The 25092-nt window shown below is 40.7% G+C and overlaps 1 protein-coding gene across 2 annotated transcripts in view; it reads right to left on the bottom strand.

The window, feature by feature from the left end:
• Positions 1-25092, bottom strand: part of erbin (erbb2 interacting protein) — a 237857-nt gene that overhangs the window by 13717 nt on the left and 199048 nt on the right. Inside the window, exons 18-22 of one of the 2 annotated variants that reach the window (XM_067982614.1) lie at positions 24601-24715; positions 14996-15170; positions 11968-13567; positions 8250-8393; positions 5780-5902 (exon numbers count right to left, since the gene is read on the bottom strand). In XM_067982614.1, coding sequence (XP_067838715.1) covers positions 5780-5902; positions 8250-8393; positions 11968-13567; positions 14996-15170; positions 24601-24715 — 2157 coding nt within the window. The remainder of the gene's footprint in view (positions 1-5779; positions 5903-8249; positions 8394-11967; positions 13568-14995; positions 15171-24600; positions 24716-25092) is intronic. The other variant, XM_067982615.1, reaches the window with a different exon arrangement.

Raw genomic sequence — 25092 nt, 5'->3', positions numbered from 1 at the left:
TGTGCGAAATGGGATAGATTCAGAACAGATCTAGCAGCTCAAAACTGGGCATCCATGAGGCGCTGTGGGCCATCAGCAGCAGCAGAATTGTATTCCAGCACAATCTGTAACCTCATGGCCCGGCATATTCCTCACTCTACCATTACCATCAAGCCAGGGAATCAACCCTGGTTCAATGAGGAGTGTAGAAGAGCATGCCAGGAGCAGCACCAGGCGTACCTAAAAATGAGGTGCCAACCTGGTGAAGCTACAACTCAGGACTATATGCAGGCTAAACAGCGGAAGCAACATGCTATAGACAGAGCTAAGCGATTCCACAACCAACAGATCAGATCAAAGCTCTGCAGTCCTGCCACATCCAGTCGTGAATGGTGGTGGACAATTAAACAACTAACGGGAGGAGGAGGCTCTGCAAACATCCCCATCCTCAATGACGGCGGAGTCCAGCACGTGAGTGCAAAAGATACGTCTGAAGCGTTTGCAACCATCTTCAGCCAGAAGTGCCGAGTGGATGATCCATCTCGGCCTCCTCCCGATATCCCCACCATCACAGAAGCCAGTCTTCGGCCAATTCGATTCACTCCATGTGATATCAAGAAACGGCTGAGTGCACTGGATACAGCAAAGGCTATGGGCCCCGACAACATCCCAGCTGTGGTGCTGAAGACTTGTGCTCCAGAACTAGCTGCGCCTCCAGCCAAGCTGTTCCAGTACAGCTACAACACTGGCATCTACCTGACAATGTGGAAAATTGCCCAGGTATGTCCTGTCCACAAAAAGCAGGACAAATCCAATCTGGCCAATTACCACCCCATCAGTCTACTCTCAATCATCAGCAAAGTGATGGAAGGTGTCGTCGACAGTGCTATCAAGCGGCACTTACTCACCAATAACCTGCTCACCGATGCTCAGTTTGGGTTCCGCCAGGACCACTCGGCTCCAGACCTCATTACAGCCTTGGTCCAAACATGGACAAAAGAGCTGAATTCCAGAGGTGAGGTGAGAGTGACTGCCCTTGACATCAAGGCAGCATTTGACCGAGTGTGGCACCAAGGAGCCCTAGTAAAATTGAAGTCAATGGGAATCAGGGGGAAAAGCCTCCAGTGGTTGGAGTCATACCTAGCACAAAGGAAGATGGTAGTGGTTGTTGGAGGCCAATCATCTCAGCCCCAGGACATTGCTGCAGGAGTTCCACAGGGCAGTGTCCTAGGCCCAACGATCTTCAGCTGCTTCATCAATGACCTTCCCTCCATCATAAGATCAGAAATGGGGATGTTCGCTGATGACTGCACAGTGTTCAGTTCCATTCGCAACCCCTCAAATAACGAAGCAGTCCGAGCCCGCATGCAGCAAGACCTGGACAACATCCAGGCTTGGGCTCATAAGTGGCAAGTAACATTCGCGCCAGATAAGTGCCAGGCAATGACCATCTCCAACAAGAGAGAGTCTAACCACCTCCCCTTGACATTCAACGGCATTACCATCGCCGAATCCTCCACCATCAACATCCTGGGAGTCACCATTGACCAGAAACTGAACTGGACCAGCCATATAAATACTGTGGCTACAAGAGCAGGTCAGAGGCTGGGTATTCTGCAGCGAGTGACTCACCTCCTGACTCCCCAAAGCCTTTCCACCATCTACAAGGCACAAATCAGGAGTGTGATGGAATACTCTCCACTTGCTTGGATGAGTGCAGCTCCAACAACACTCAAGAAGCTCGACACCATCCAAGATAAAGCAGCCCGCTTGATTGGCACCCCATCCACCACCCGAAACATTCACTCCCTTCACCACCGGCGCACTGTGGATGCAGTGTGTACCATCCACAGGATGCACTGCAGCAACTCGCCAAGGCTTCTTCGACAGCACCTCCCAAACCTGCGACCTCTACCATCTAGAAGGACAAGAGCAGCAGGTACATGGGAACAACACCACCTGCACGTTCCCCTCCAAGTCACACACCATCCCCACTTGGAAATATATCGCCGTTCCTTCATTGTCGCTGGGACAAAATCCTGGAACTCCCTTCCTAACAGCACTGTGGGAGAACCGTCACCACACGGACTGCAGCGGTTCAAGGCGGCGGCTCACCACCACCTTCTCGAGGGCAATTAGGGATGGGCAATAAATGCTGGCCTTGCCAGCGACGCCCACATCCCATGAACGAATAAAAAAAAAATTAAGTGCACAAGTACTGGTGCCTGGGTGTGATTTTCATTGACTGTTTTAAACGTATAACCGGTGCTTGGATTGGCTGTGTGTTTGTGCTGATTCTGTTTGAGTGATTTAAGTAGATTGCACAAGCAAGGGGCAGTCAAGATGCAAGAAGCCGGCAGTGTGTAAACAATGCTGGGTGAGGAGGGGGAGTTTGGCCTGAATTGGAATTCGACACTGAAGTGTGATTGTCTTGAAACTACATTCAGTTATTTGTGTTTCTGGGTTCTTTGAATCCATTTATTACAACAGGAGAGTGTAAATGTGATTGGTGCTTCTGGAAAACACAAGTGTCCAGGCCAATCACAGATGGACTCCAAGTAGGCATGAACTGCTAAATGGATTAATAAAAAAAAATCAAAAGGTGAAATAAAGAGATAAAATGACCTCTGTAGATCCTGCAGGGAGAAAGGGAATGAGGTTCGTTGGGATGAATGCAAGAATGTTTCGAAATATGTTAAAAGGATGATCAGGGGGCAAAGACAGACCTAGAGAAAAAAAATTAGTTGCAGACATAAAATAAATACAATTATTTCAGTATTTCTAGGAGATCAGAGGTTAAATTTAACATAGAAAAATGCAAAGTGATACATTTTGGTCGGAAGAACGAGGAGAGGCAATATAAACTGAAGGGCACAATTGTAAAAGGGGTACAGGAACAGAGAGATCTGGGGGTATATGTACACAAATTGTTGAAGGTGGTAGGCAGGTTGAGAAAGCGGTTAAAAAGGCATACGGGATCCTAGGCTTTATAAATAGAAGCATAGAGTACAAAAGCAAGGAAGTCACGATGAACCTTTATAAAACACTGGTTTGGCCACAACTGGAGTATTGTGCCCACTTCTGGGCACTGCACTTTAGGAAAGATGTGAAGGCCTTAGAAAGGGTGCAAAGAGATCTACTAGAATGAGGGATGAGGGACTTCAGTTACGTGGATAGACTGGAAAAGCTGGGGTTGTTCTCCTTGGAACAGAGATGGTTGTGACGAGATTTGATAGAGGTATTCAAAATCATGAAGGGTCTGGACAGAGTAGAGAGAGAAAATGTTCCCATTGGCAGAAGGGTCAAGAACCAGAGGATATAGATTTAAGGTGACTGGCAAAAGAACCAAAGGTGACAGGAGGAAAATCTTTTTCACACAGCAAGTGGTCAGGATCTGGAATGCACTGCCCGAGGGTGTGGTGGAGGCAGATTCAATCATGGCTTTCAAAAGGGTACTGGATAAGTACTTGAACGGAAAAAATTTGCATGGCAACGGAGATAGAGCGGGGGAGTGGGACTAGCTGGATTGCTCTTGCATGGAGCTGGCACGAACTCGATGGGCTGAATGGCCTCCTTTCATGCTATAACCTTTCTATGATTCTATGAAGCAAGAATCATAAAGATGCAAACAGCCTTGAAATAAAGGACGAGCACAAGATAGCAAACATTCTGAATGATTGCTTCCTCCAAGTAAAGAACTTGCATTTATATTGCACCTTTCACGACCTCAGGTCATCCCAAAGCACTTTACAGTCAAAGAAGCACTTTTGAAGTATAGTCACAGTTGTAATGTAGGAAACGCAGCAGCCAATTTGCTCACAGAATATGTCCCACAAACAGCAATGTTATAATGACCAGATAATCTGTTTTAGCGACATTGGTTGAGAGATAAATATTGTCCAAAACATCGGGGAGAACACCCCTGCTCTTCTTCGAAATAGTGCCATGGGATCTTTTACATCCACCTGAGGGGGCAGACGTGGCCTCGGTTGAATGTCTCATCCGAAAGACGGCACCTTCGACAGTACTGCACTGGAGTGTCAGCCTAGATTTTGTGCTCAAGTCTCTGGAGTGGGACTTGGACCCACAACCTTCTGATGCAGAGGAGAGAGTGCTACCACTGAGCCACGGCTGACACAAGTATTCACAAGGGAAGACATGAGCAACATGCCCTGATCAATCTCTTTGACTTCATTGAGAAAGTGACATCCCAAGTGGACTGTGGTGAGCTTTATGAGCTTGGTGTACCTAGACTTCCAGAAGAAATTTGACTAAGTTCCAGATGAAAGACAATTAGCTAAGCTCAGTGCTGTGGGTATTCAAAGTAAATCGGTGGGAAGAACAGGAAATTGGCTGAAAGGTAGAAAATAACAGGTACTTGTTAAAAGAGTTCCATCAGGAAAGCAGGATGAGTACTGAGTGGGGTGCCTTGAGGATCAGAGTTGGAACCAAACTATTGTTTCTAATTTACATCTATGATTTGGAGTCAGAAACTCAATACAAACTGGTGAAATTTGCAGATGATACCAAAGTAGGAGGAGCAATGGAATCTGAGGAGAAGCTCTAAAATTACAGAATAAACTGGACAAACTAAGCAAGTAGGCAACACAATGGCAGATGAATTTTAATGTAGACACAATGGAAGGAAACATGGGCAAACATACATACCTTGTAATGGTGTTGAAATAGCTAAGGATGATGTTGAAAAGGATCTAGGAGTCTTAATAGACTCTGCTCAACATGTCCATTCAACGCAGAGCAGCAATCAACAAAGCCAATAGAATGTTGAACTATACAGTCAAAACAATAGAATAAGTCAGAGGTAACTGATCAAAAAGTACAGTTCTCTGATCAGGCCACATCTGGCATACTATTCCCAGTTCTGGTCAGAGACACAAGGAAGGCATTCAAGAATTGGAGGCAGTACGGAAAACAGCCATTAGGTTGATCCCCAAGTCTTAGAGGTTTGAGTTATGTACAAAGACCAAAGAGATTTGGACTTTCCAACAATAAAAGGATGCCTCAGAGGTGATTTATAGAGGTATAGAAGACAGTAAATGGGATGGAAAATGTAAACCTTTAAATTAAATCACGAGTAGAACCGGGGGTGGGGGGGGGTCACAGATTCCCATTAATAAAAGGGAAACTTGGGGAGATTTTAGGCCAATTTGGGCGGATAAACTAAGATGGCCTTCCTTATCAGTAATTATCTTGTGATTCATTCAAGTTTAAAGTTGCTGCACTTGAGAAACAGTTGCGGACACTCCACATTATATGGAAGGAGTTATGTTTGCAAGAGTTGGTGAACCCACATCTAGAGAGTTGTAGTGAGATATAGGAGGGTAAGTGGGTTATTATCCACTGAGGGAAAGGAGGAAGACTCCAGCAGAGGCAGTGCAGAAAACTCCGAGGGATGTGAAGTTGTCCAATAGGTAGACAGTGCTGGGTACTCATTATGCAGACAAGGATGGCAACTCAGGGGAGGGAAATTCTAAGCAATGCCATGGCATTGTGGAGAAAAGTACTACTTGGGGGAGAAGGATTGATTGTCCTGAAAAAAAGACAAGTCGGTTCTATCATTGGAACAATAGAAGGACTTTTCTACAGTTGTGACTCGGAAGTCCAATGATCCATTGTCCAAATTCGGTACATGGAAGAATGCTGTAACAAAATTAGCACCTGGCAAAAGGCAAGGAAAACATGTGCACAATAGTGCACAACATTCAAAAGGCCAGAAACCTTCTGTTGGATTGCTCCATATAATATTCTTATGGCTAATTACTTTGTACCATATACGTACTTTTCTCATGCTGTCTGGAGGAATATCCTTCATACCAAGGGTGCCAGATGAGTAATTCTGCTGGCCAACACCGAAGACATCATCTTGACTTGGGTCCCCAATACTGTTACCTTGTGATGGATACTATAAATCAAAATGTGAAAACATAAACCACTTAGGAAGGTGATTATAAAGAACTGATAAAAAAAACTGTACGGTTTCATTTTTAAAAAATTGCTCACTAATTTTAGCTGAAGAAATGTTTCTAATTTAAGTTTAACAGAAAACAAAAGAGAGTTTGTTCCTATTGTAACCGTTTTATCATTCCTTTGTATTGTATGGAAAGGTTTTGCAAGTTAAAAAGTTAGAGTTTGAAAAAAAAAAGAACAAACACACACACTGGATTACAATCAGATTGTGAGTTAGGTAACTTTTCAGCCCATGTGTAAATCAAGACTTCAAGAGCATAATTTCAATAATTTGACAAAAGCTAAGCAAGCAACAAAAGGTGAAGCTGAATTTGAGTGCTCCATTTTTAAATATATACATAATTTCTAATTGAACCACAGCAACAGTACATTCACAAAGATCCAAGGAATAAAACAAGAAGATATTATACAATATATGCTTTCTGTACACAAAGTTGGTCTAATTTTATGATTTGATTTGGAAAAACTACAACTTTGGCCATCAAATGGCAATTACAAAGTGCTTGTAAATTACATGATATCATAGTAAATAATGAATACTGGAAGCAACCACAAGGTAGATTCAAGAAATTCAGATGATGTCAAACCATTTTAGTTGTTTGTAATGGCTATTTGAACCTAGAGGTTACTTTATTATTCTTGAATAACTTCCACCCTTTTGAAATATGCTCATTAGCTTTGGATCTGTTTTGTTGCTTCAGTGGAAGACACACTATGGCAATATGCAATGGCATTCACCAAACAGAATTAAATGGCTGTAAAGTCATTATCGAACATTGAAAAAATTATTTGCAATTACTGGGAAGGTGTACAGCTAGTATATATTATAGTGTATTAATGCAAACTTGCACACAATGTTACAAGCCACATCTATATTTATCATTTTTTCCTGTATACTATAAAATATCATCTTTTAGCAGCTAAGATTAATTCTGAACTGTCCACTATATGTTTTTTTGGTTAGGTTAAACTGAACTGAGGTATTTTTTAAAACTCAAGCATTTGACAAAACCTTCTCAATTACTGTTGCAGCCCACAAATCTGCAGTAATTGTAACTAAATTGTAAACTATACCTGTAACAAGATAGCCTGCCCAGTGGAGAATGTTCAGACGTTTGGGTATTGAGTTTTGATTATTTAGTCTTCAAATCTAAACAACTCGATTGCCAGGTTTTTTCATACATGTGTTTATGATGTAAAGTAATTGTACAGTAATGTTAAACATTTTAGTTTCATGGCTGAACAGGTCAAAAAAAATCTGAGTTTTTAAAATGTAAATATCATTATTGAAAGGCCATGATGTGGAGATGCCGGTGATGGACTGGGGTGGACAAATGTAAGGAGTCTTACAACACCAGGTTATAGTCCAACAGCTTTATTGGAATCACAAGCTTTCGGGGCTTTCCTCCTTCGTCAAGTGACAAAGGAGGAAAGCTCCAAAAGCTTGTGATTCCAATAAAGCTGTTGGACTATAACCTGGTGTTGTAAGACTCCTTACATTATTGAAAGGAACATCAGCATTTCCAATGTCTACATTCCAGAGTGGTATGATACACAGTTATTCCAATCATTTTTGATATTTATAATCCTTTACATATCATAAAATCAAGCCATTGCTATTTGGAAAGCTCAGGTTTGATCTCTGCTGAGTTAGACAAACTCTGTCACAAGAGTACAAGGATCCTGCTAAAGGCCCCTCTCCTGGCTAGGGAAGGGGGAAAATCAGCCAATATTCCCACTCCTGATTGCAATTCAGCAGTCCCTGCTGGAAAATGCACTTGTGTGGACATCAAGCGAGTTTGACTATGATACCCCCCATGACAAAATAGTCAGCCTGTGCTCAGTCTCCAAGCTCATACATGAAGAACAGCCACATAAATGAGGTAACAGATAACTGCCAGCACCTTTGGAGCTCTTCTCCAGCTTGAATCAGCATGTTCAGGAGAGAAGGGGAGAAAAGGGAATAAAATTGTGGCAGGGGGAAATACATAAAACCAAGATTTTTCTAGAAAGTGCAATTGAAACTATGGATTTGAGATCAAAGTTATTTACGTACGGTATTCAGCTCTGGAAATGCACCGAGTTGCCAAGTTTAAGTGATCTGATAAAGAATTTTCATGGATAAGGAATAATAATAACCACAGAGAGGGGGAAGAACTTTTATAGTTCTTTGTACCCTGAAGGTGACATTTAACAAAATGTATTAATTTCTCGTGGTTAGGACTGCTCAATTACTTGCTATAAAACTCATTCACGGTAACTGGCCCAAAGTTGGTACTCACACGGAACATGTGCATTCCGGAATTCCTTCCGTCTGCAACACTCAAGGCAACGTTGCCCTGGCTGTCGTGCAGTTCCCTACAGCTTCCAGAGTGCATGCTGCTAAAAGCAGCATAATTGAAACTAAACGATCTAGACAGCATGCTCTGAATAAAGAGGAACAAGAAAATTCCACAGCTTTAGCACAGAAATTAGTGCAGCATGCATTAACACAAGACAAATTGCAAGAGACCACTTTCCCCCAAAGACTCATGGCATCATGCAAACAGAAATGGCATGCAAAACACAAAACATGTACTTTGACCAAGCAACTGGCATAAGATTAATCTAAATATACACCCACATTTTCAGTGTAGCCTTTAAAAAAGGCCAGCAAATATGGAAGTGAAGGTCACCTAACTTTGGACCTTAAAGCACATTTTAGAAAATCTGGCAATTTTTGTGTTGGTACAATAATTTGAATTACAATATTGTTCCCATGTACATTGAGCTGGCTAAAAAAAAGTAAACTGACTGCTAAAAATCCTCCTACTGGCTGGTTACATAACAGTAGCGTCATTGTCAAAGGCCTGAGAGAAATTTGCTTGGCCACCATTTCAGGTAGTACCTAAAGAGGGACGCAAAAATTATTTTTAAAAAGTGTGGGTTTTACATAAAGGAGAATAAAAAAATATAGGGGTAGAACAATTTAGGCACACTAGGTGTGTTAAATCCATGTGCTTTATATCAATTAGTGTTAACTGTATTCAGGTGGTGGGTATCAATTGGGGACTCGCTTGTATCCATTTATAGGAGGGTGTGTAATGGGATCTCTGTGAATAAAGGCTTGGAAGCAACTGAAGACCAGGCTCCAGTATTCTATCCTTCACCACCAGGCTATCTAGTTGTAACAAGTTTATTGCCAACAAGAGATGCAATAATGTAACCTGAAATTTATTTCACAGAAATGTGGAAAGGCATTTTAAATAATTTGAAGTTCAAGTTAGGTGTCATTCCATTTTATTCACATTTGCTGCAGATGTTGCTTGATGGTGAGCACGTCAGTTAAACTGCAAGGATCTCAAAGTTCCTGATAGCCAAGAAGTTGATGTTTCTAATTGTCAACTCTCAAGTGTATTTACTTCAAATTAACATCTTTTCTACCAACCTTTACAACTAGTCACAGGGACGAATACTAAAAACATGTAATTGTATGAGGTCTAACAACAGATTTTATCTTGAGCACATTTTTTGCATTTAAAAAAAAAGCAAGATGATTTTATAACTTTCCCTTTGAATCTATAGTACTGATCTTCCAAACACGAACACAAAATTTGCTTCACGGAACAGTGAGGTTAAGTCAAAGAACTATTAGCTACACATGCTGTTACAACAGGATGGTTTGGTCATGCAATGTTATGGAATAAGGGTTCCTGGTAAAAGGATGTAATCAATGATGAGATATTGAAATTGCAGTATACCTTTCCCTTACCTATTAAAAATTTTATATGCATCACTATTTCTTGAATAATCTCACCTAAGTATTATGAGCCCGTTGCAATAAATGTCTTTGTTTTCTATTATATAACATTGTCAAGTTAGAAAGTCAGTAATGGTGATACATTATTGATCTCCCCAACAACAAAGTATGTTGATAAAAATTGGCTTTGGAAATAATTCCAAAATCAATCAAAATTCTAAAAGGATGCATAAAGCTTCTTCAAACACAGATCTGCTTCTTTCATAAATTCATGGATCATTTTGGGACTAGCGCTTATAGCAAGCATGAAATTTTCTGCCTGGTCAATTCATGACTGTGAATATGGTATGCGTGTGCACGAGAAGGATTGTAATAAAGCAAACTTTTTTTTTTAAACCCAATAATGTACTGAATTTGAAGATAATGAAAGAGAAAGTTAAAACTTAGACTAACAAAATCTGCAAAAAAAAGTAAAAATACATTCAATATTACTGAAGTGTTCACTTAGGGTTCTGGAAAGGATGTCGTGTTTACAGTACATCCATTTTTCTTTAGAAACTAAAGTCTAATAATGGATGATCAATGTTATACTGCACTGATGCAGTGTTCTATCAGATGGAAACCGGACTCCCAACATGTATTCCATAAAAGTAACTCGATCTTAAAAGTGCAAAGTTGCTTTTTAAATCTGATGAAAATACAAACACTAAAGTAAGGTAGTGTTGTAGGTTGTAGACAATTCCTGACATACAATTTTCATACGTAATCCAGTCTAAAAGGAGGAAATCATTTTCAAAATATTATGAAAATTCAGAAAATAGTTTCATATTATTAAAGTCCATAGATAAATTGGTAGACCCACAACTATTTTTCATTTGCAATATTAAATAGTCCAACATCAATGAATAAATTTGGTGAAACACCTTCATGGGGATTTCAAGTTATTAGAATATATTATTATACAACACAAAGGCTGACACAGCCATTGGACCGAGGCATAAATTCACCAATGTTTTGCCACACAGGGGATTAAAATATATACATTTCTACTATGAAGTAGAATTGTTAAGAACCTGGGATTGTGGAACATGCATACCGTTAGCAGTTTAATTCATATTTTCCAAGATGTTTGATATTTTCCATGTCAGTAACTATACAAGCAGCTCAAACAATGCATTTATGAGCTGAAGTTTCCAAATACCAAACATTTTTTTTAAAACCAAAATCTGAAAGCGGTTCCAGAACTGCGCACACTTAAAAACTACAAGCTTGACCAACTAAATTTCCCCCCAAAGATTTAGGTGTAGCATGTACCTGCACTTCACAAATTGTTTAACCTTCTACTGCATGAAATAATTCTAAATCAGAACTATTACAACAGTCAGCCAACAGAACCACAAATAAGCAACAATGAATTTGCAGCATGACTGGGTGCCCAATCAATGGAAAACTTGTTTGAAAGTGCTATAAAAACTATTAAATACTGAAACCAGCATCACATGGTACAGCATTTACTTGACAATGTTTAAACAGTTATTTAAAATCACTCAAATGCTTAGTTTTTTTTTAAATCCATCCATGATGTAAAAGTTAATTGAAAACCTTCATACTGCAATTTAATTTTTATAATGTATAAAACCCAGTCAACAATTATGACAATTTTAAAACAAGACACATAATTACGTCATAATTTCTGAATCCACAATAACTTTTAGGTAATCAAATAACTGCCTCTATACCTCGTTAGTTATTCAGCACACAAGAATATCTACTTAAAACCCAGCACCTTTAATATTTATCACTTATCTCATACTTATTAACAGACTTGGTTCAAAACACAAAAGTAACAATGCAAAAACTGTTCATGAAAGCAGCTCGTCTATTTAAAAGGAATACTGCAATTTTAGGAATGTTTTTGAAAACTTAGAAGTTTCCAAACTTTAAGCTTGAAGTGCACAAACTACAGAAGATGTACTTGTATTAGACCTGTACCAAATCTATATGCACTAACCAACTAGCACATGTTTGGTGCTAATATGATCAGAACTAGAAAAGGTTGAAAAGTATAGGATGAGAATTTTTAGGTTATTATTAGAGGTCTAATAATGAGCTTGGAATCATGCCTGTAAATGTGGCTATACTTATTCCAGCAGCATTAACATGCAGCAACACTACTATGGTACTTATGATGGTCTATTCACTGATGCTTTTCACCCCACATAGGAAGGTTTGATTAAAGTAATTAAAAAAAGGTTACATACCTTTTCTAACTTTTTGGCTTCAATGTGACGCAACACCTGCTCCCTCCAATCAGGTGGCACCTTACTGGTCCCCTGCGCATCTAGAAGTGAATGCTCAGATTTCACCCTCAAATTTGGTCTTTTAGTCGGACTAGTCCGTGAATAATTGAAATCGCTGACAGACATTGTTCTCTCTGGAACATCAGTTACATGTGGCCGTGCACTCTGAGGCCTGGATGCAGTTGGACCATCAACACTATAAGTCCTTGCAGATAGAGGTCTTTGTGAGCCCTGAACTATCTGGGGGCCTCTTCCAAGTAACTCTCTGTAGGTCAAATAATCCGCCTCAGGTACGTGAACTCGCCTACAGTGATGGGCTTCAGGAAGAGTAACAGAGGAAGTGGAGGAGACACTGCTCTGTCTCTGCAAGGTGGACCTCTGACTGGCCTGAATCAATCTCTCATTTGGTGGGCATCCCCACATTTCCACCTGTCGAGGTCCTATCCTCGGCTGCATGGTGCAAGACATGTTGGATTGGGCATTATTGCGATTAGAGAAGTTCATGTTTGCAGAATGCTTTACATAATTGGCATTGTCAAGTGTCTCAGATCTCTGAAAGTGCTGGGATACTAAATTACCTTGTTCTGCTTGAAATGCTGGTCTCTGTGGCCACATGTTCTCTTTGGTTATTGCACTACTGCTGTACTGGACATTGTACTGAGGTACTGGAGGCATCTGTGCAACAGCTATAGGTCCTCTCTTTAAATTGATGCCTTGAGGATTGAAGTTTTGATCAAATGTGTACACTGCTTTTTTGCATGACATAAGATCTGATGATGATGCAGAATTTCCAGTAAATGGTTGCAATGACTGGTCACTCAGAAGACTGGCTGACTTACTGCGAACTATATTTTGCCCCTGTCCAGCTATAGGAGGCATCCTTACCATTAAGTCTTGCTCATGTGGTCCATTGTCATTGATAATATCATAAATTTTTAACTCCCCTGTCTCAATGTGTGTTATACTGTGAGATTTGACAACTGGCCCTCGAGGACACTCCCTCTGTGGGGACAACTCTTCAGTGCTCCTAGAGATAGCTGCATCAACATTTGACGATAGACCAGGTGAATATTGCTTTCCTGGTTCAACGTGGAATTGAGGTGGTTTAATTTCCTCAGGGCGTCCATTTATTTGATTTTGAGGGTAAGTAATAGGAACTTCATTTCCATTCTTTAAATGCTCTGCTATTTGTTTTGCATTACCTTTCAAAATATTTCCTGATGCTTGTTGAAAGATGTTCATCCCTCCATCAACATTACTTTTAGATTTAGTTACTGCATCTAACCTCTGAACCACATCCTCTGCAGCAAGCTCATTCTTATTCATGCCGATCTTGAGCAATTTCTGGTATTGCTGTGTACTACTATTCAAATCAATCTCTCTCTCCAGAAGAGAGAGTTTCTCCTCAACATTAAATTCAAATTCAGACAATTTAATGGTTTCTTTGTTCCCTGTAGGAGAATTAACCCTCTCATGACTTTTCACAATTCCTTGAAGTGGTGTGCTTGACCTAGTTCCATTTTGTAGCAGTGGAGAGGTTTCATGAACACCTCGATTGTTCCTGCAAATAACATTAAAAACACCTTAGAAGCAATAATAACAGACAATAAAAAGGAAATCAGCCAATTTCAGTACCATCAACTTTTTTTTAAAAAATGAATAGTTTATTACGTTTCACAATGACAAGCAAGCAACAATGGATGAACTGTACAATAGCTTGTAATTAAGGATGAAGCCGTTCAACTTACTGTGTAAACACAAGTTTGATATTGAATTTTGATTTTGGAAATTTCTTAAATAGCAAATTTTCAGGTCTGTGAGCTCCAATGATAGATGATGGTGAAAAACTGCAACTTTTTTTTATTGCTGTGTCAAGTTAGTTTTCACAAGCAAAAAAAATCAGCAGAACTACCTATATATTTAACTTCCCATTTCACACCACATGAAAAACTATTCTATTTGAATTTGTACCGCTGCAGATATTCCACCTTTTCTGAAAAGCAGATTTCCCCAGTACAAAATAAAAATACTAAATGGCGCAATGTTTTTCATCCTTTGAGTGTCACAAAACTTTAAGACCTACTCCAGAACTCGTCTCCTCCCATGGAATTCTTATATGCCCTAGTAGAGGTTAAGCCACTTTATTTACCTTACAGCATGAATTTACCATCACTACAATGAGGCTGAGATTATTTTTTTTTTAAAAAGAGTTGTAAGAATAACCCTTGTTAAGTGATGAAACTAAGTTGTCAACAATTGACTTTGTACAACATTTTAAAAAAGTTTTGTTTTTTTGTAAGATGCTGATGGGCAAAAGGGTTTAGCATTTATCTTCAGAATGGTCCACCTCATCATTTGAAAGTATGGGAATAAATTTGACAAACTAGAATTAGGCTAACCTGCTCCAGAGCCCCATCCCTCAGCCCGAAAGGGGATGGGGAGGAAATCACATGGACAGTGTTCCTACAAGAGCTTTTGCTTGCTACATTCATACAAGAGCCCACAATGTAACCCTGATTCCATGCTGCAAAAATGAATCAAGCCCAGTCCTCAGATCTTTTGATTGAGGCACTGTTCACACAGCGAGGGTGAGGCTATTCACCCATTACAATAACTGTGTCCTGTAAGTTTTTTCCTTGTGCATGCTGTAGAATGAGAAGTTTTGATAGAGTTGGTACTTGCATTAAGTGGAAAGTATAATTTTAAAAGAAACCATAACAATCATTCTGCACAGCACATAGGCATTAAATGACTCATTTGTCAACTCGAAAAATGAGACAAATTCCTCACCTGCCAGGGCAATTATATATTATTTTGAGATCTCAATTTTTTTGTGCAGAATTTAATTTCTTCACTTTCAATAATTCATACATATTGAAAATCCATTTACTAGGATGGTGCAGGTCATTCATGAACACTTCATCCAATCTTTCCTTTGTTTTGTTTGTAAATAGAGGGTAATTTCTCTTACCAGTCCAATGGGTTTTACCTGTTTAGAAGTGGGATGGTAGTTTTAGCATCTTTGTCAGGGGTAGACTGCAAGGTCTCTTGGCTACTTTCTGTGTTGAACGAAACTGTATCCGATATCCTGGATGGTGATGAACAATTACTGTTGTTCTGATTACTGTTCGGAATTATCTCCTCAAATAAGGAATCAGCATCATCTTTTTTTGTGGGAGAGGAGAAAGTATTGAAATACATTTAGATAGGTTACACACACAAAATAAAAATGCACTCCATGATCATGGTGCTGTAATGGTAGAGATGTCCAAGGTCTAGACTTTCTCAACTAAATAAATTATAATGGCAACAGTTTTGCTACAGACCAAAGTGAGTTGGACAAAGTTTCTACTTTCAAAATTCCTAGTACAGTCCCTGTGGCTTTCTCTCTCAATCCTACAGCTAGGCTCTGGTAGAATGTTAGTGCAAATATTACCAACCATTACAACTGACCAGAATTATTATCCCAAAGGTCTGCATTAACAAATGTAAAACAAGTTCTTTACATTGTGAGACTTCATCGTTGCATGTACTAAGATCAGAAAATAATGGAAATTGTATCTTGGCGTCTTCACAAATTTGTACGTTCTCATTCCTAATTTATGCTGAGTTAGCTATTCTCAGCAATGGCATCAGCTAGTCTCAGCATACCTGGGCTAGCGAAGGGGAAGGAAAAAACATACGCCAAAGTTCCCACTTCTGATGGTCACTCAGCAACTGGAAGCACAAGCGTGGATGACAGGCACCAATAGGTCATCCAAGCTGGCAAGATGGCTTTCCTATTCCAACAGCCCACCAAAACTCCCCACCTTCGCACACGAGAAAGAATAGCTACTTGGGTGGGAAATAAATAAATATATAAAACTGCACTGAACAATGCACACAATCAAAGGATTTTCACAGAACTTCTTCCATATATGATCATGCTGCATCACGCTAGAGTCAGCAATTTGTAAACGGTGTGTGATTTCACCACAAACAAAATGAATTTCATGAATAAAAAATTATCTAGGTTTAACATTTTCAACAGGCAAGTTTGCATCCTTGGTATAAACGAAGCGCTAAAGTAGGCATATTCACAGGTAGAACATTACAATGTATCCACAACTATTGCTCATGCCAGTTAGGTAGACATTGCATCCAAGTGCTTGCAACCCATCCTGACACTTAGCTACCCTGCATCCAAACTTTTTTTTGTACTGTCAATCCTGCAAATTTCCCCAAACTTAACCACCACAGATTTCTGCTTAACGTGTGCTCTCACACTGCTTGGCTCCAACGCTCAACAATTCCTGGCTCTATTTTAATTACACTGAATGAATGTAATCACATTTATGCATTTTGTGCTGTTTATGATGTCTATACCAGCAGTAGAACCAAATTGTGGATAGGATTTTAGCTGCTATAATAAAGCACTGTGTGTCAACTCATTGAACAATCTCGTTTTATGCTGCCTTTTGATTTAAACCATAACACACTTTATCTGTGGATGCTTATAAATTAATACAGAGAGAATAATGATAATGGTGAAACTGTAAGGTCCCCCTTACCTTGGCAAGATGGTTTTCCTACTCCAATAGCCAACCTAAACTCCCCACCTAGGCTCAGGTGTGAAAGAATAGGGTGAGGTCTAAAAAACCTGAACCACAAACAAACACAAGTCACTCCTATCAGGGAAGATGGTTGCTTACCTAATCAAGATGTTGCGATAATCTCAAACTACAAGTAAAACTCAAATAAACATCTGAATGCAGAGATTAGATTACATTAAAAAACATGCATGATTCTAAATGTGTAAAGAGTTTTAAGCTTTACATAGGCTGCTGGGTTTATTTTTGTGCTAACAGCTATTCTCACTGCCTAAACTAACTGATAAATAGGACCATTTACACTGGAAACTAATGACAGCAACTTTCAAGAAAATAATCTACAGCAGGCAAACTTGTCCACTTAATTAAGTGAAACTTCAGAACATCATTGTTTACTCATACCCGCGGCAAAAGTGTGAAATGCTTCAACGCATTTTAATATATTATAACGATTTGGTAGTTCATGGCTTCTCCTAATTAGTGTGGGGCTGCCTGGAATCCACAGTTGAAGCAGATCCTAATTAGGGTTTGGATCATTTGGGAATATTCTATTGAAGGGGAAGATTCGACCACTGTTTGCATTGCAGGTTTATGTTTCAGAATACTGTAGAAAGTTCTGTGAAAATGGGATGCAACCGTATGACTGTACGCTGCTGAAATAGTTGAATGTTCCATCAAGGTGTTTCAAGTTGAAACAAAGCAGTCCTGTACAACAAAAATAAAGGGCTTCTGGTGTGTTTTGAAATTCACGTGTGGATGCTTATGGTGTATTTTTTTTAAAACATAAACAATAAATTATATATAACCTTTTTCTCATTAAAGTTCACTATTCTTTTATGGCATCAGAATTGCATTACTGTAGGGAACATCTCATAACTGTTAGATACAGGGCTTCTGGCAGCTTGCCAGCTGTTTGCTAGAGAAATCCAAAACTAATCTCACTGCCCAACTCCCTCCCCTTGGCCCTGGATCATCATCTGCTTCAAATATTTACCCAGTTTTCACTTAAGGGATGCAATAGTCACTGCTTCAAACAATCTGTGGTAAAACATTCCATACTCTAACAACCGGCTGCATAAGGATCTTCTAACCTCTCTCCTCTTGGTGACAATTCCAAGCTAGTTATCAGGAGGTCCATGCACTGATTTGGCTAAGCCCTTTATAAACATCAGTACTTTCAAAATTTAGCAGTATACATTTCCCCTTCAAGAAAGGAAAATCAAATACATTAAACAATTAAATGCAATGCTTACGCAGAAACAATGTAAATAAAGGCATGACCACCAGTGGTGGGGTGAAAGTGGGTGGGGGGTGCACAAGGGCCTAGGAGTTGTTAATGGAGAGTTCAGAGGATTTGCAAGGCTGGAAGTGATAGGAATGGGGAAGGCCGTGGAATGATTTAAAGGTGAGGATGACTATTTTAAATTGGTGGCATTAGGGAACCGGGAGCCAAGAACAGGGACCTTCCCTAAAAAAAAAACTGAAGCAGTGCTATTAATATCTCCATAAACCTTAATCTCCTGACTCAACAGACATTGATCCAGCACTTTTTCCAGAGGTCTTGACTCAAAAATCAACTACGTTTTTTGTGAGCTTGTTCCATATGTGCACCAGCCTGTGAGGGGAAGGGAAAGTTTTTTTTTCTAATCTCTAACCATGCTTGTGAATTCTGTACTTGTGTTCTCTAATCTTATACATTATTAAAGTTAATTCAACCTTTTCTATACCGTTCAGTATTTTGCAGACCTGCATTATGTCTCTCCTCAGCCTTCTTTACTCAACCAAAAATAAGTTTAGTAGTTCGATTCTTTCGTCATAATTTAATCCTCCAAGGCCTGGAACCCTTCTGGTTGCTGCTCTCCAAACCCTTTCTAATACCTTTAAGATAGGGTGCACAAAACTTTATATCATACTCCAGAAATGGCCTCACCATTGATCTGTACAATATCTATAGTATACTGGCTAATATTTATCCCTCAACCAACATCACTAAGATAGACTATCTGGTCATTATCACATTGTTGTTTTTGGGACCTTGCTGTGCACAAATTGGCTGCTGCATTTCCTACATTACAACAGTGACTACACTTCAAAAAGTACTTCATTGGCTGTAAAGCGCTTTGGGATGTCCTGAGGTCGTAAAAGGCGCGATATAAATACAAGGCTTTCTTTCTTTCTTTCATTGCTATAGATTACCTTCATAATATCAGGCATCTCTGTCTCAACCCATCTACTGCTTAATCCCTCATCTATGCTTTAGTTATCACAAGACTCGATTATTTCAATGTTCCCCTGGCTGGTCTCCCATCTTCCACCCTCCATAAATTTGAGCTCATCCAAAACACTGCTGCCCATATCCTGACGTGCACCATGCCCTGTTCACCCATCAACCCTGTGCTCACTGACCTATATTGGCTCCTGGTTCAGCATTGTCTCGATTTTAAAATTCTCATTCTCGTGTTCAAATCCCTCCATGGCCATGCCCCTCCCTATCTCTGAAACCTTCTCCAGCCCTACAACCATGCGAGAACTCCACGTTCCTCCAATTCTGGCCTCTTGTTCATCCCCAATTTCCTTCACCCCTCCACTGGCGGCCGTGCCTTCAGCTGCTAGGGAATTCCCTCCCTAAACCTCTCCGCCTCTCCTCCTTTAAGACCCTCCATCACCAGTCCTAATATCTCCTTATGTGGCTTGATGTCAAATTTTGTCTGATAACACTCCTGTGAAGCACCTTGGGATGCTTTACTATGTTAAAGGCATTGTATAAATGCAAGTTTGTTGTTGCTGTGATCTCTCGAAGCATCATATTACACATAGCATTGATTCTTCAATTATATCAACAATGTTTACAATTATTCATTTCATTTGTAAATCAATAAGATACACAGTGGTACTTTTGCTGTAAAGCAGAACAAAAAGAATTTAACTCTTGGTTAAGATGTATACACAATTAAAAGGTATATCTGATGAAAACAGTAATTAAAGCTAGAAAACAAGGAATCCAAATTTAGAGTTAATAGATCACTGCAGGTCATTTACTCTAGGGAGGGTAAAGAATTATTGTGCAAAGTGTTGTGTCTGTTAGAGAAAAATAGAGGAAAAAATCCATTTATAATGCATAAGGATATACACGGGTATGGTAGCATAGTGGTTATGTTATTGGACTAGTAATCCAGAGACCCGGATTAATAATCCGGAGTCACGAGTTCAAATCCCGCCACGGCAGCTGGGGAATTTAAATTCAATTAATTAAATAAAAATTAAAAAGAACTAGTATCAGTAATGGTGGCCATAAAACTACCAGAATGTCGTAAAAACCCATCTGGTTCACTAATGTCCTTTAGGGAAGGAAACCTGCCATCCTTACCGGGTCTGGCTTATATGTGACTCCAGACCCACAGCAATGTAGTTGATTCTTAATCGCCCTCTGAAATGGCCTAGAGGCTCATCACCACCTTCAAGGGCAATTAGGGATGGGCAATAAATGCTGGCCTTGCCAGCGACGCCCACATCCCATGAACAAATAATTTAAAAAAATGTACCTCAGTAATAAAACACTGGAGGAAAGAAGATTTTTTAAAAAGTGAACCAGTAACATTCTGCTTTAGAGAGGGAATCCCATCCCTGTATTAAAAGGGAGTTAAATAATTATGATACAATTATGAACTTTTCCTTGCATTAGAAAAGAATCTGAGAGCTGATGACATCAGGGAACTAGCTTACAATGGATATTGAGTTGAACGTTGTAAGTGGAACATCAGTGCATTGAAACTAACTCAGTGCGCTTCACTGGTTAAACTGTGTTATGTTGATTCAGCTCCCTCATATGATCCAGCTCAATAACTCATGCAGTTTTATCAAATAGATCACCAGCCATCATTTAGTCAAATGCAGTAAAACCCAACTTTTCTGTTTGAACAACTTCATATTTAAAAAGGGTAGTGAAGCAAAATCTTTCTAAATTAAATGTAAGCATTAACTGCTGCATCAACCAATGGATTTTGTCAGCTACTATGTATTTGGAAAGGAATACGAAACCAAGATAGAGTCCATACTCTCAACCTGTACTCAGGACACAGCAGACCAGCTACGTTATACCGCCAAACAGACGAGGCAACGGAACTACGCTGCCTACATGAAAACCAAGAGCAGGAAGCTTGAGAAACTCGGCATCACCACCAGCAACGACCAAGCTTCCCCTGGTACCACGGTTGCAACCACAGGGAAGTCTATTGTCAATTTATCCGACCACACCCTTCAACCAGACGAAATCGAAGTTCTCAGCCGAGGGCTCAATTTCTGCCCCACTACCAAAATGGACCCCACTAGTCTCGCGGCGGACACAGAGGAATTCATCAGGAGAATGAGGCTCCGGGAATTCTACCACAAACCCCAAGATTTCAGCAGCGAACCCAATGAGACAATCGACGATCCGGAACAGCAGACAGAGGGATCCGCGGTACAGCAACCGAAGAGGAAAGAGTCAAACTGGACTCCTCCGGAGGGTCGCTGCCCTCAGCTGGACATGTATGCTCAAGCTGTCAGGAAATGCGTCAATGCCAGATTCATCAGCCGCACTCAGAAGACAGTCCAGAATGTCACCCGAGCACAACGCAACGCCATCAACGCTCTCAAGACCAACCGCAACATCGTCATCAAACCAGCGGACAAAGGAGGAGCCATAGTCATACAGAACAGAACAGACTATTGCAAAGAAGCATACCGACAACTGGACAACCAGGAACACTACAGACGGTTACCCGCAGATCCGACCAAAGAACACACCCACCAGCTCAACAAACTGATCAAGACCTTCGATCCAGACCTTCAAAGCATCCTACGCATTCTCATCCCACGTAATCCCCGCGTGGGAGACTTCTACTGCCTCCCAAAGATACACAAAGCCAACACACCCGGACGTCCCATCGTATCAGGCAACGGAACCCTGTGTGAGAACCTCTCTGGATACATCGAGGGCATCCTGAAACCCATCGTACAGGGAACCCCCAGCTTCTGTCGTGACACTACGGACTTCCTACAAAAACTCAGTACCCACGGACCAGTTGAAGCAGGAACACTTCTCACCACGATGGACGTCTCGGCACTATACACCAGTATCCCCCACGATGACGGCATCGCTGCGACAGCATCAATACTCAACACCAACAACAGCCAATCTCCGGAAGCCATCCTACAACTCATCCGCTTCATCCTGGATCACAATGTCTTCACCTTCGATAACCAGTTCTTTACCCAAACACACGGAACAGCCATGGGGACCAAATTCGCACCCCAATACGCCAACATTTTCATGCACAAGTTCGAGCAGGACTTCTTCACTGCACAAGACCTCCAACCAACACTATACACCAGATACATCGACGACATTTTCTTTCTATGGACCCACGGCAAGGAATCACTAAAGAGACTACACGATAACATCAACAAGTTCCATCCCACCATCAAGCTCACCATGGACTACTCCTCAGAATCAGTTTCTTTCTTGGACACACGAATCTCCATCAAAGACGGGCACCTCAGCACCTCACTCTACCGCAAGCCCACGGACAACCTCACGATGCTCCACTTTTCCAGCTTCCACCCTAACCACGTCAAAGAGGCCATCCCCTATGGACAGGCCCTGCGAATACACAGGGTCTGCTCAGACGAGGAGGAACGCGATGGACACCTACAGACGCTGAAAGACGCCCTAGTAAGAACGGGATATGACGCTCGACTCATCGATCGACAGTTCCGACGGGCCACAGCAAAAAATCGCATAGACCTCCTCAGGAGACTAACACGGGACGCAACCAACAGAGTACCCTTTGTCGTCCAGTACTTCCCCGGAGCGGAGAAACTACGCCATGTTCTCCGCAGCCTTCAACATGTCATCAATGAGGACAAACACCTCGCTATGGCCATCCCCACACCTCCACTACTCGCCTTTAAACAGCCACCCAACCTCAAACAGACCATCGTTCGCAGCAAACTACCTAGCTTTCAAGAGAACAGCGTCCACGACGCCACACAACCCTGCCACGGTAACCTCTGCAAGACATGCCAGATCATCGACACAGATACCACCATCACACGAGATGACACCACCCACCAGGTGCATGGTTCATACTCCTGTGACTCAGCCAACGTTGTCTACCTCATACGTTGCAGGAAAGGATGCCCCAGAGCATGGTACATTGGCGAGACCATGCAGACGCTGCGACAACGGATGAACGGACACCGCGCAACAATCGCCAAACAGGAGGGTTCCCTCCCAGTCGGGGAACACTTCAGCAGTCATGGACATTCATCCACCGACCTTCGGGTAAGCGTACTCCAAGGCGGCCTTCGAGACACACGACAACGCAAAATTGTCGAGCAGAAATTGATAGCCAAGTTCCGCACCCATGAGGACGGCCTCAACCGGGATCTTGGGTTCATGTCACGCTACACGTTACCCCACCAGCGAACAAATGTTATCTGTTTTTAATATAATGGGTCATTTGCTGGCTCTCTCTGCCTTCCGGATGTTTCTGCCTCTCTCTGTGTTTTTTTTTCTCTGTTTTTTTTCCCTGTTTGTTTTTTTGTTGAATGTGTATTCGGAGGTTCTGCAGGTAACACCTCTCTGTCTGAACACGGTGATTGCCTTGGCAACGGGCAGTTGCAGGGGCAGTCTGTAAACACCATGTTTTATTGTTCAATATGTATAAATGCGTAGGCTTCAAGGAGATCTTGAAACATTTGCCTGAGGAAGGAGAAAATCTCCGAAAGCTTGTGAATTTAAAATAAAATTGCTGGACTATAACTTGGTGTTGTAAAATTGTTTACAATTTGGAAAGGAACAAAGTGATAAAGCCTTAAGTATGCAGTTTGCTCTTTCATATGGGGCATATTGATCATACCACATTTATTCAGTGTTCTTTTATCTTGTTGCAAGTTTAATGTAACCAAACAGCTTTTGGTTTCAAGATTGAAGCAGCTCTTTCACATGGCGCAACAACTACAGAGCTCATTTAATATTTTCTCTTTCTCCCTCGAACAAATTGTCCACGTTTATAATAAGTGAACTTTTTCTGCTTCCTAAAAGGTAAAAACATTGCCACGGATAACCAATGCGCTATAACAAAGAGCCAATGCCAACAACTAACAAGTTTGGGGGTATAACTTAACTTGAATCTGCTCCCCTGTATTAGAAGTGTGCACCAGAGTGTGGGCTCTGGACAGTCTGAAAGTATTGCTGTGAGAGAAACAGTATTGCTAGATAAGCAAAACATGCTGTAGGTTCAAGAGAACCACCTAAATATGAAGTTAAGTTGGCTCAGTCTCACCTGAGTCAGATGGTCATGGGTTCAAGCCCTACTCGATGACTTCAGCACATAACCTACTCTGGCATTTAGGGAATCCTGCATTATTGGAGGTACAGTCTTTCGGACTTTAAACCAAGGCTCTTTAGACATAGTTCTGCTGGTGTCAACCAATATCATTAACTGGGACCTTGCTGTGGACAAATTGGTTGTTAACAGAGACTACACAGCAAAATTAATTCACTGGCTGCAAAGTGCTTTGGGACATCCCAAGGACATGAAAGGCACTATATAAATGCAAGTTTGTTCTTTTTAAGGATGTATAACTTTGAGCCACTTATTACGTTCTCAGCATGTTCTCAAACTTGTCAGCTAGATCAGTATAGCATATGGAAACCAACAGTCAAGCCAGTCATTCAATTGCCTCAAACATGCTCTCAGAATATTGGAGATGAGCCAAAAGTGAAACCAATTGATTTTGATAGCATACCATACTTATGAAAACTAACTTCCTATGCCTGTCCTTGATTAAAGGTGTATAAAATACATTTTGAATGCACCTATGCAGTTCCAGACCATAGTGAGCAATAACTTTTTCTAATTATTAGTGAAGGTCCCTCCACATCTTACCCACAACCAACGGATTCTGACAAATTTATTAATCTTTAATTTGGATGTGAGTTCACCTAATTTTAACCAACCTCTTTTCTCTTTACTCAATGCAACAACTTTTGGTTGAGTGATTGGTATCTCAATCAAGGGTGGCCTTAATTCTGCCATCTTCATCTCTTCGTCAGAAGAAGTGTTTTCCGAATCCTGTCAAACCAGAATGAGAAGGACGGAAATAAAAAGCTGATTGAATACCATATGATTCAAAAAATAATTTCTAAAACACATGCAAAATATTAGGATGCATTTACTATTATAATTTTTTTTGAGGGCTTTTTTAAATAGGCAAACCTGGAAACTTTCTAATAAGATGTTCTGTTGGACATAAACTAAATTGTTAGACATATTAAACTTTTCCCAATTTTATTTTCTTTCCCCAATTTTAGCAACTCCTGAAGGTGTCAACCCATACTGGGATTTGCCTCTGAGTGCCAGCAGCCACCTGTTGCTTTGCCCAACCGTCACTCTTCACTCAAACAGATGCATCTATGAATATGTTTCATCTGGAGGCAGTAAACAGTGAC

The sequence above is a fragment of the Heptranchias perlo genome, chromosome 4 (assembly GCF_035084215.1).
Source record: "Heptranchias perlo isolate sHepPer1 chromosome 4, sHepPer1.hap1, whole genome shotgun sequence".
Lineage (NCBI taxonomy): Eukaryota > Metazoa > Chordata > Chondrichthyes > Hexanchiformes > Hexanchidae > Heptranchias > Heptranchias perlo.
The sequence above is the reverse complement of the archived record's forward strand: the minus strand, read 5'-3'. Positions and strand labels throughout refer to the sequence as shown.